Source organism: Drosophila albomicans, chromosome X (genome assembly GCF_009650485.2).
Source record: "Drosophila albomicans strain 15112-1751.03 chromosome X, ASM965048v2, whole genome shotgun sequence".
In the NCBI taxonomy this organism is placed as follows: domain Eukaryota; kingdom Metazoa; phylum Arthropoda; class Insecta; order Diptera; family Drosophilidae; genus Drosophila; species Drosophila albomicans.
The window spans coordinates 11,544,617-11,556,199 of record NC_047627.2 but is presented as its reverse complement, the minus strand read 5'-3'; the positions used below and the strand labels follow the sequence as shown (position 1 = coordinate 11,556,199).

Genomic DNA, 11,583 nt, shown 5'->3' with positions numbered 1-11,583 from the left:
GTTAATAATTGCATTGATTTTTATTAGATGTGTTAGTTTTTAATACAAATCTGAAATAACGCAATGTTCAATAGTACTTTAAATAAGTCACATAAGCCAGAATAGCGAACCCAGTTAGAGTGCACAGAAAGTAAAAGAATTTGTGATATTTCGGATTAAGTGATTTGAGGAGTAGACAAAAAGCATCCATCGGCGAATGTGGATCGTAAGTTCGTAATGATGAAGTTTCCATGATGATCCTGCCTTTATTATAGAAATAATCACTTCGATTCAGATATTGATTAGATAAATTGGAGCTTACTCATTGTGGGCGATTGATTGCCACGTGGTCGCCTCCTCGCTTTTTTATAGAGGTTCTTCACAAACTGCGAGTAAGGGAACCCATCGGAGTCACTCTCACTTTCATTCGGTGAACTATAGATAAGCTTCATATCAGCCATTCTGGTAAACTGATTGAATATTTATTTTCACTCAATTAAATTATCTCTTATTCCAAATAAGCTTCAGTCTTTACCCTTTTTTCCAGCGATGACACTGCACCTGATGCTCGAGTTGATAATGACAGCTTAAGATACGATAATAATAATCGATAATTTGTGTTTTGACAAACTCTGTTTCAGTTTCCAGCACTGGAAAATATCAAAAAGCTGTCGACAAAATAAGTTGTCAAGTGAAGAATATTTTTTTTTTTCTTTCGGAGGAAATTGAATTCGTAAGACGGGACAAGCGAGATGGACCCAACTGGAAAAAAAAATTCGGATTTTAGTGATCTAGGCTTAGACCTGGAAGGGCAACCCATTAATAACATTGTAAACGTAAGTGAGAAAGCCACCAAATCGATTATAAAGCTAAGCTAATGACGCCAACTGCAGAATGTGAACGGCACGTCTGAGGATGACCCATCACGGGGATCACATCTTATGGATTTTCTTTCAAGCTTGGAGTTTAATGATCAAGGACAAACCGGAAATAATATTGTCAGCAACTCAACTATGGATTACAGCACATATGATTCCCGTGTGCAGGATGTAAATGAGATGTTGGCCGGAGACTTCACTTGGGGAGGAGAATGTTTTTTCGATCGGCCTCCAGAGTTTGAGTTTCCAGATCCATTTGCAACCAATATTGTTGCAGAGAATGGCAACCAACCAGAAGAATATCACAATTATCAAACACAGCTAGCGGACTTCAATGAGACATTCGATGAAAATCTGATGTGGGAATCACTAAATCTTATGGAACTGCCTCCAAATTTCGAGATTAAAGATCAAATCCCAACCGAATATAATATTGACACAGTGAATGTTAAGCAACCCATCGAAAATTCCACTAATGATGGCCAACTGCAGGAAGAAATGCTATGGCTATCACAAAATCTGACTTCCACTAATGATGGCCAACTGCAGGAAGAAATGCAGAATCTGACTTCAAGTTATAAGATAATCGATGCAGAGCAATTCCAAAATAATAATGTCAACAATTCACCAATTCAAAATACTATTTCCGAGGCCCAATTGCAGACAGTGAATGATGTCACATTGGCCGAAGAAAATCTTATAAATCAGTCTCCAAGTTATAAGATCAATGTCAACAAATCACCAATTCAAAATACTATTTCCGAGGCCCAATTGCAGACAGTGAATAATGTCACATTGACCGAAGAAAATCTTATAAATCAGTCTCCAAGTTATAAGATCAATGATCAAGAAAACGTTGAAATGGAAAACAATATTATCACCAATTTACCAAACGATAATACTTCCTCTGAATACCAATTACAGAATGATGGAACATTCGGCGAAGATCTGTCAGTTGCCACTCAAAATCTAAACGAACTCACTTCGAGCAACGATCCCAAACAGACGGAAAATAATGGAGTCATTATGTTCCCAATATATAATACCTCACTCACTTCAAGCAGCGATCCCGAACAGATGGAAAATACTGAAGTCATTATGTTCCCAACAGATAACACCATTGATGAGGCCCAAGTACCGGAGGAAAACGTGATGAATCCATCACACATCCTTATCGATCTGACGCCAAGTTTTGTGATCAATGATCCTCGCATATCGACTGAGATCGGTACGATCTTTGATTTGCCCATTCAGTACACTTCGGAGCAAATCATGAACATGGAGGTGGTTCTTTGGGAGGATATGTTTCCGAATGTACCCTCAAACTTTGGGCAGACAGATTAGAAAGGATGAAGAATGAGAACTTATTGGCGTATTCCTTTAAAATTTGTCAACCAAAATATACGCTGATGTTACAAATAATTTTTTTTTTTTAACAAATTTTAGTTTTAAAGGTGATATAACATTTAAAAATTAAAGGGTTTAAGTGTTACAAATTCAGTTTATACATGATTAATGCTACAATTCATAATATTTATATTGCTTATGAGTAGAGATTTGTAACACGAAAGGGTTATAATCATTTAGGTATGATTTCCATGTTGATTACAAATTATTTTTTTTTTTGATTAAAGGAAAATGTTTATATTAATAACACTTTTTTTTTTTTTGTTATAATGTATACTTTATTTACAGTTTCTCTTGTGATAATAATTACATTTGCTGCTTAGAGAAAATGGCAGGCTAATTATGCAGTTTTTAAGAATCGCCAGAATTGACAATAAATGATAGAATACAAATTAAAAATAACGCATTTATGTTTCATTTAAGCGAATCCAGAAACCCTTTAAGGAGTCATCATGTGGGTGTCCAGTGCCAGCCAAATACTCGGTTTCAGTTGTAATTTCGATTCGGTTTGGTTTGGAGGAGAAATGTCTGGCAGGCTCTTCTCTTTTGGACCATGGCTGGTTGTGGTCGAGTGTTGTCCTTTGCCAAATGCGTGTGCCGCATTTCATTTCGTTTTATGCGATGCTCTGCAAATTTCATTTGCCAGAGGCCAGCAGCTAAAATCAACCTGCAATTTAAGCTCACACACGCAAATATATATAGCGATTCTCACTGTCGTTGTTGAAGGCCAGAAACGCTTATATAATTTAGCCATGTTAACAATGATACGCGCCAATGGCCAATGGCAACGATGACGACGAAGAAGGCGATGGCAGGGGTGGCGGGGGTGGAGGCCCAGAGACTGACTGTAACTGCAAACTGGCAAATCGAATTGGCAGCCCACCAAAATGCATATTGCAATCCAAGGTTGCATCGCAAATGCAGCCACAGTAGTTATTGCTCATTGGCAAATTCAAAAGGTATTTCAATCGTATACTTCAAATGATCAATGGCATCTTGTTTTGTGTTAAAGCTTGAATTGACGAAAATGGAAATTCTAAACATTGCGTATACTATACACAATACAGTAGATCAATAAAAAGCCGTTATTTTTCCAGCAAACTGATCGTCGTTACTCCTGAAGAAGAATTACTTGGCTTGTAATTACTTTTCCTGTGAAAATGAAATTATTTAATATTAAAATTTGATTTCATCTTTAACTTTACATCATAAATTACAAATTGTATGTTGAAGTTGTTATTTGAGTTTATGTATGTTAAAAAGCATGGTCGCTATTTCTTGTGAACAGCATCAGTACAGAAGTGATTCCTTTCCTTTTAAAAATACATATTCAATATTTTAGTATGAGGTTCTTCTTAGGCAGTGTCCACTGTGTGCACATTACGCACGCACACATCTGTTACTGTATGTGTTTATTTAGCAATTGGGGTCTGCACACGAAATTACAATTAAACAGCCGCAGCGGCCACGACGACAACTCATTTAAGCATTCAAATGTGCACTTCAGCTATCACACACACACACACACACACACATACACAAGCACACAATTAAATATTCCAGGGATTATGGCATCTTGACTGCACCAACTGAGATCTTCAAGTCCCTCCTCCCATATTTGAAATCATCCTGGCTTTTGATACTCGATGCGACCATCGACGCAGCATTTGAAGGGATTTTGTGTATTTACCACAGAGCTGCAACAAGCACTTGAATGCTGGACTTACACTTCATATCGATCGATTATACATATAATACGTACATATATGTACATATATGTATATGTATATGTTAAATGTGATTTATGTTACATATGATTTCATAATAAAACTACTACTACAGCAAATAAACAAGCAAATTTATTGAATAATCGAATATCGACTATTTACCTCTCTGAGCTACTATCGATAGTCCTTTGTCACTATCGATGGTTGTGGGCAATTTTCACATCATTTTCATTAAAGCAGAGCGCGAGGTTCAGTTGCATGAATTTTGGTTACAAAAAGTAAAAATTAAATGTTATACCTCTACTTATAAAACTGCATTCTTCATAAGAAATACTCTAAATAACATTTATTAAATTTCAGCATAATGATTGTAGTATAAAACACGTAGTTTCAAAATTGTTATGTTGTTATAATGAGTAACCGCAGGGCCTCGATAATGCGAACAATACTGACATTCTTCTATTCTTGCTATGAAATGCATGGATAGAATAATATTTCAGTTATTTACCTAGCCTCAGCTTTTGACATGAAGTTTTTTGTTTTGTTAATGAGTTGATCTCCGATTTTTGTTCCTTTATTTCATACTGAAATGTTATATTAATTTTGATCTCTTATATTTTTAGTTGTAGTTATAAGATTAAGCACAAGATATATGAAATATAAAATATATACATTCGAAATTGCTTATAATTTAAAACGATACAGTCGATAGTATCAAATTTCCTTTCCCAAATATTGAATGTCACCTCCATCGATAGTTTTCCAGCTCTAGTATGTACATGGTGGCCAAACTCTACTCGAAGATGGCCCCAAAGATGACAATGACTAAACACAGCTCGCCATTGCTTTAGGGCCAGGAAAATAGATCGATGAAATTGGGATATGATTTGGTTCTCATCTCGAATGCAATTTTCTTCTCCGGAAGAAAACGATTCTCTTGACAAATTTTTTCGTCCACAGCCTTCCGATGTTTTCCAGTGCTGAAAACTGAGCCGGAGTTTGTAAAATCATCAATTATCGATTATTATTATCGCATGTGAAGCTAAGCAACTGATTACTGCAAAGTTCGAGCACAACGTGCAGTGTCGTCAGCAAAAGATATTAAAACTGAATGTCAAATAAATAATAAATTGATTGAGAATTCTATTAACAATATATCAGTTTTCCAGAATGGCTGTTGTGAGCATTGGCTATACTTCGACAAATGGATATGAGAATGACTTGGATGGGTTTCCTTACTCGCAGTTTGTGAAGAACCTCTATAGAATGAGGCGGGAGCAGCAGCAGCGCGAAGATGCTACGCCAATGAGACCTCAGTACAGGCGACCAAGAATGCGTAGGCATATGCGACTCTCAAATTATTTAATTCTAAATAATAACTATTTCGATTATGAAGGACCACGCATAATACGCATGGAACGACGCTGCAACGATCCGCTGTATTCGCCGTTTGAGGCTTTTTGTCTGCTCCTCAAATCCTTACATCCAAAATATCATTTCGAATTCTATTGCTTTCTGTGGGTTCCAGCTGCGTTCGCTATTTTGGCTTATCTCACTTTTTTGAATTGCTATTGAAAATTGCATTGTATCAATTGGTGTTGTATTATCACACAACAAATCTAATTATAATCAATGAAATCCGTTGCTTTTCAATGTTTTTAACACGCTGTTTTGGAATATGTGCAATGCTGCCGACAATCCAATTGGATAAATAATCTTTAACAGTAATCAACAATAATCAATAACAGAGTTATGTAAATTAACAGATTAATCGATTAAGCTGAATCTAGGTTTTCAATTTCGATTTATAACAGCTGATTTGAGGTCCCTAAAAGGGAAGTATCGATATTATAATTAAATAACGGATGATTTTTAATGATGGGATCAACAAATTTGGAGAATTTGTTTAAGAAATGGATTTGAACGGGAATAGGCCTTTATAAAGCGAACATCGTAACATAAAATGATTCGATATTTGTCCATGTCAACTCATAGATAAAAAAAATAATTAAACTATTGCTATTTCGATATAATATCAACACACAACATGGACAACAGTTTCTAACAGTTTGCAACTTTTCGCAGTGATAGCAAAAAATTGCGAAGCAGCTATTTATATTTAGTGTGACCGTTTTCATCAAACGTTGTGTGCCTTAATTTAGCACATAAATGGTAAAAAGCTAAAAATTCATGGCCATACCATTGGATATTTTGCTCAATGTATACAAGTGGTGTTCGGTTGCAACAGCTCTGATATAAATATATTGTAGCAGAGTTTTTAGTAAAGATCCATTTGAATACTTTAATGCATTAAGGAATCGTAAATTTGTAATCCTGCAAAAAATGCATTTATACCAAAAAAAAAACTAAGTTAATTTCCAATAGTCGGTCGACTTGACTGATTGTGGCTCAAAAATTGTTGCATACATTGTGGGGCAAGTGTAGTTGAAAAAGAAGGAGGGAAGGATGAGAAGAAAGGGAAAGTGGTCGACTCTGAGATTGAACTGTAGATGAAAGCAATGGATCTCTTTGTTGCTAATGAGCTGTTGACACGCGCTACCTTTTCATTGCTTTAAGTTGCAATCGTCGCAATTGGTTGCTCTCAATTTAACAGCTCATCATCGTGAACGGATGAGCTGTTGAGGATGGAACAAATCGAAGGACCGCCAACGCCTCAAAGCTCAAATATTGCCCACGAACGTGCCGAGCATGCTAATCAAGGCAAAGACATGGCTCACAGTAGTATTTAAATACGCCCAGCCACTCTCAGCACTCAGTACTCAGCAAGCAGTCAAGCAGTCAACCGGTTGGCCATCTGGCCGCCAGTCCGAGTCAATCAGTCAGAGTTAGAGTCAGCATTTGTATGTGCGACGAGCGAGAGAAATGTCAATTTGATGATCTCGTTAATAGCCAATTGAAAAGCACGTGCCCATCGACGGACGATGGTCGACATTACATTACACGGTTAACGTATCGTATACGCAACTTGCGTATACTTAATATAAGCTCTCGCTCTCTCTTTCTCTCGAAACTACACTTATGAGCACAATCAGCTCGCCTGTCATATCATTTATGAGCAACCAGCGGCCATTCACTTCGAGAGCCATCAGCTGGCGCCTTTTATTTTATGGCTAATTAATAGCTCGCCGTCTTTGATGATCGTTGAGTCGACTCGATACGAGTACTCGTACACTTCGACGCGACTCAACTCAAGTCGAGTGAGTGCAGATGTTTTATGTTTTTTCAATAAATGTTGTAGCCAGACGTCATATGCTAATCTGCTTCTGGTTCTGCTTCAATGTGTTCCTAATAACTCAGCACAACGCATTAAATGATTAATAATCGATAATTCGCGCAGTATGGAAAACAATTTATGAAATCGCATTACCAATCGCTAGATCTCAAGAATGGGTAGATCTTTAAGTTATTTATAATATTTTTACTTCTCTTATTTTAAAGAATATTTGTTTGTTTGTCAAACAGTGCAGTTATATAAAGATTAATAAAGCGCAGTTTAAATGTTAATAGACATATAAAAACTGAGTGTTCTTTAATTGAAATGTAACTAAAATGAACTTTAGTTCTTACTATAAATATGTATTTTATTGAAGTATTGAAAATGTGAAGAAAAACAACCTTATTGATTGCGCTTCTCTTCGAGTCCTTAATCATAAGCTGTGGCAATGAAATCGCTTTAGCAGCCTCATCAATTAGCCATAACTGTGACAAAGGGAAAGCGAAAAAAGAGAAGAGCAAATAATGAAAAAAGTGCATTTGATTTATTACCATGTCACTTGCATTCGTACAAGTATTATAAAATTGAAAATACATATTGCTAAAAGTCCATTTAAAGCGCAAAAAGTGTGGAGTAGAATTAAGTGAGTGGAAAATAGTATAGTATGTGAAAGTTTTTGCCAATGCTGGTCACGTGCCGAGCTGGCCATTTAAAATGTAATTACGGAGTAGATATTGCAACAAAGTTGCACTGAACTAATTGCACATGCAAGTTGCAGTTGCAATTGGAGTTCTTTGTTGCAAGTCTGATGAACTCTGGAGCTGAAGCTGACCAAAATAGCAGTGCTGCATGCTCTAATTGGAGGATGCCACCCAGACTGTGGCGAGTGCGAGCACTCTTTACACACACATACACACACACACAGAGAGGTATGTACATAAATATTTGAAATTCCAAAGTTGGGCAGCTTGTGGCAGATCCAAAAATAAAACGCAAACGTCGCGACGGAGCGCGCACTGAACACATCAAATTTTAGTTTATTTCCGAATCATAACTTTTGTTTATCTTCAGTTTTTGGTGTTGCTGGAGCAGTCTTTTTTTTTCCTTTTTTTTTTTTTGGTCTGCTGATGCTGCTGCTGATGCTCATGCTGGGGGAGAAGATCTCTGGTTAATCTTTTGGCCGCTTGAATTTAGCGTTTCAGCGTTTCAGCGTTGTTTCAGTTTCAGTGTGCTGCGTCGCCTTTGTCCGCGTCGACGTCCACGTTCCACGTGCGCGTTTTAATCGTTGAAATAAAAAAAAAAAAAACAAAAAAAAAAAAAGAATTATTCCCCTAAAAACATTTATTGTGTTCAAGTGAATTCAGATTTCCACATTTTGCAATGCTCCACAAATTCAATTCACATATATGTATATTATAATTTTAATACTATACTATATATGTATTTCCCTCCGATTCCGATTCCGATTCCGTTCCGTGAATGCCATTTTTTGCTGTTTTGGCGATACCAGGAAACTTTTACGGCCAGTCATTTGATTAGATATATATCTGTTTTCAGTTGGTCAGTAGACGTCTCGCAACGCGTTGCAGTCGCAGTTCTCTCCCACGTACTATATATACTATATATACATACATACATATATATATCGGTAGTCCAAGTTCCATATATCAATTTTCTATTTTACTTTTGCCTCGCTGCAATTTCCATTTGTTAATTGTCTCTTGTGACCCGCTTTCGCATGCAATTTTTTTTTTTTTTTGGAAAAGTGTCAAACAGAAAAACTGAAAACAACAAAAAACAAAAAAAAACACAAATACAAATTATAACCTGACCAAGAGCATAAAATAAACATTCGTTTTTGTTTTAGTTTCGGCTTTGTTTATATTATATAGTACTTCTTCTGTGTGTGCGTGTGTTTGTGTGTGTGAACAATTTGTATTGGGTTGCGTGTTTTGTTTCCCATATTCTCGATGCATTAAAGCAATAAATTAAGGCGTAAATATCAATTGGATTTTTTTTTTTTTTTTGTGTTTGCTGTTTGCTGTTGGTTTGCTCGACTATTTTGTGTATTGTTTTGCGGTGAGTACACGAGTATATAAATTTTATTATGATTCTTCTTATTTTGTGCCTTTTGCAAATATTTATTTGCCTGTCTATTTTTGTGACTGGCATCGACAACGGGGCTTCAGCAAAGGGGCAACAGGGCAACAGGGGCAATGGCAACGACTTGCCGGCCTTTGGTTTTTATAAGCTAAATACAATACTAAAAATTTAATGCTCGATTGTGAAAAATTATGGCCATTTATTTGGCCTGCATCTGAGCTGCGGACCCAACAATAGTACTAACAATAATAATAATAATAATAATATTGTGAAGCAAGTATTGCCTGCGACAGATCGCATCAAGAAATACCCTTATTTCTAAAGTAAAAATACTTTATTTTGTTTATTTTGCCTCAGTGTATATATATTTTAAAAGAGGAAAAATTCGTTAACATTAACTATAATTAAATAAGATAATCACTCGATTAAAGGCAACTGGATATTACAAAAAAAATAATAAATTACATTTGATTATTTGAGTAATATTTTGTTATATTATAGATACGAAAATAATAGAAGAATCTTTTTAATAAGAACAAGTTCTTAAGAACACTTAATAGGTGAATTTAGCAAAGAAAATCAAAATATTTCATACTTAAACAGATTATTTAGGAATAATCCATAGATGATCAATTCAAATATAAAAAAACTAATTAATAATCTGTAGAATATCGATTCTGACATACGAAAATGATTGAATAATCCATTGAATATCAATTCAGATATCAAAAAAGTAATATCTTTTATAATAATACATACAATATCAATTTAGATATAATAAATAAATTAATAATATAGAATATGAATTCAGATCTGATAAGAAAATGAATCGAATATCAAAATGAATAAACAAAATGAATATATTTTAATATCATAATCCGTAGATGATAAATTCAGCTATAAGAAAATTAAATAAAATTCTGTAGATTATCAGATATAATAAGAAAATAAATGAATACGCCATAAAATTTCAATTTAGATATGATTAAAAAATCCGTTATCTACTTTACACATATAGTTAGAATAATATTTTGATTTCGATTGAATTGTAAATACTCTTCAGCCAAGAAGCAAGAGTATTGCTAGTGATATGAATAAACCACAAATTCAATTAGTTATGCTCAGTTGTTGTTGTTGTTGTTATTGCTTTTTTTTTGCCTCAGGCAACACGCAAACATTTTTAATTTAATTTTTTGCTGCTATTGTTTATTTGTCTTATTCAATGGCCTCGCATCACCATTAAAATTCGCATCCTAGCAAATGTCTTTCAATTCGATGTTTTTAACTAGCAAACTGAGTGATCAAATGGGGGGCGAAGTGGGGAGGGGGTATAAGTATGAATAATCAAAAAATAAATCATTGTGATAGCCAAGGCAAATGTGAAAAATGCTGAAAATATTTTCAAATTAATGAAATCAAATTAATTTTTACTGCAATTTTAATACTACAAACATATGAATTGTGTACTTTTGCACAATTCGAATTCTTTTTTGAATATATACACAGCATACTGAAAGCATCAGTTGAGTAATTACTAATTTACTATTTTTGTGGAAACTTAGGATCGTTAAAAACAGTAATTGTTTTAGATTTCTTGTTAACTCAAATATGCAAAGTTTGACAGTAGTTTTGCTAGAAGTGTAAGAGTATTTACGATTTTTATAAAATACTATATAATAAAACAGAGCATAAAATGTTGTAAGTCAACAGTTTTGAACATCATTCGTATTTTGCAGTGAATTATGCAGAGTAAAGCATACAAAACTCAATGCAAGAATAACTTGTTTCGAGGAAATAGCTACGTGAATACATTTTATTTGTTCTACGTTGATATACCATATTATATGTGATTTTTATATCTCTTAATGCCAGGGTTGGAGAATATACACTATTGAAGAATATGTCACATAAATATTGCAATTCAGCAAAAATATGGACTTAGATATATTAATATTTGTTTCTATGTGCTTTTAATAATTCCAAATACTTAGAGCAACGAAATATAATTTATTTGTCTAAACTGTCCGTAACAGTTTTAAGATGAAACTAAAAATTAAACTATGTATCTCATCTTTTAATCATCTCTTTGGGTATTCTTTTGCTTTATCAAAAGTGCAACATCCTTGCTTATCCTTTCGGCGTTGATAATTCAGTCTGAAGAAACAACTTTATAATTGGATATGTATTATACATAAATACAGTTCAATGAATATTAAATACATTTGCTTAAAGTTGGAAGACTTAAGCTTATTTG

The 11,583-nt window shown here is 34.5% G+C and overlaps 3 protein-coding genes across 4 annotated transcripts; 2 read left to right on the top strand and 1 right to left on the bottom strand.

The window, feature by feature from the left end:
* Position 1: 1 nt before the first annotated feature.
* LOC117569653 (uncharacterized) lies at positions 2 to 603 on the bottom strand. Of its 2 annotated transcripts, XR_004572273.2 has the most exons (3): positions 515 to 603; positions 302 to 449; positions 2 to 243 (listed from the first exon to the last, which is right to left on the bottom strand). XR_004572273.2 is itself a non-coding variant. In XM_034250900.2 (2 exons), exons 1-2 carry the CDS (start codon positions 438 to 440, stop codon positions 68 to 70), a joined length of 315 nt encoding a protein of 104 aa, XP_034106791.1. In that variant the 5' UTR covers positions 441 to 537; the 3' UTR covers positions 2 to 67. The 2 variants fall into 2 exon arrangements, 1 of the variants encoding a protein (XP_034106791.1); XM_034250900.2 differs by having other exon boundaries at positions 302 to 537.
* Positions 604 to 637: 34 nt separating this feature from the next.
* On the top strand, positions 638 to 2,350 carry LOC117569639 (uncharacterized). The gene is made up of 2 exons (XM_034250880.2): positions 638 to 815; positions 873 to 2,350. Exons 1-2 carry the CDS (start codon positions 732 to 734, stop codon positions 2,199 to 2,201), a joined length of 1,413 nt encoding a protein of 470 aa, XP_034106771.1. The 5' UTR covers positions 638 to 731; the 3' UTR covers positions 2,202 to 2,350.
* Positions 2,351 to 5,064: 2,714 nt separating this feature from the next.
* LOC117574243 (uncharacterized) lies at positions 5,065 to 5,605 on the top strand. Its single transcript, XM_034257962.2, has 2 exons — positions 5,065 to 5,327; positions 5,388 to 5,605. Exons 1-2 carry the CDS (start codon positions 5,162 to 5,164, stop codon positions 5,564 to 5,566), a joined length of 345 nt encoding a protein of 114 aa, XP_034113853.1. The 5' UTR covers positions 5,065 to 5,161; the 3' UTR covers positions 5,567 to 5,605.
* Positions 5,606 to 11,583: the final 5,978 nt, after the last annotated feature.

What these genes read in the sequence shown, in the direction of transcription:
- LOC117574243 (XM_034257962.2), top strand. Translation starts at nt 5,162, where the DNA reads ATGGCTGTTGTGAGCATTGGCTATACTTCGACAAATGGATATGAGAAT. An exon ending in GTACAGGCGACCAAGAATGC is followed by an intron (nt 5,328 to 5,387) that starts GTAGGCATATGC and finishes TCGATTATGAAG; the next exon opens with GACCACGCATAATACGCATG.
- LOC117569639 (XM_034250880.2), top strand. Translation starts at nt 732, where the DNA reads ATGGACCCAACTGGAAAAAAAAATTCGGATTTTAGTGATCTAGGCTTA. An exon ending in CCATTAATAACATTGTAAAC is followed by an intron (nt 816 to 872) that starts GTAAGTGAGAAA and finishes CGCCAACTGCAG; the next exon opens with AATGTGAACGGCACGTCTGA.
- LOC117569653 (XM_034250900.2), bottom strand. Translation starts at nt 440, where the DNA reads ATGGCTGATATGAAGCTTATCTATAGTTCACCGAATGAAAGTGAGAGT. An exon ending in CAATCAATCGCCCACAATGA is followed by an intron (nt 244 to 301) that starts GTAAGCTCCAAT and finishes TCTATAATAAAG; the next exon opens with GCAGGATCATCATGGAAACT.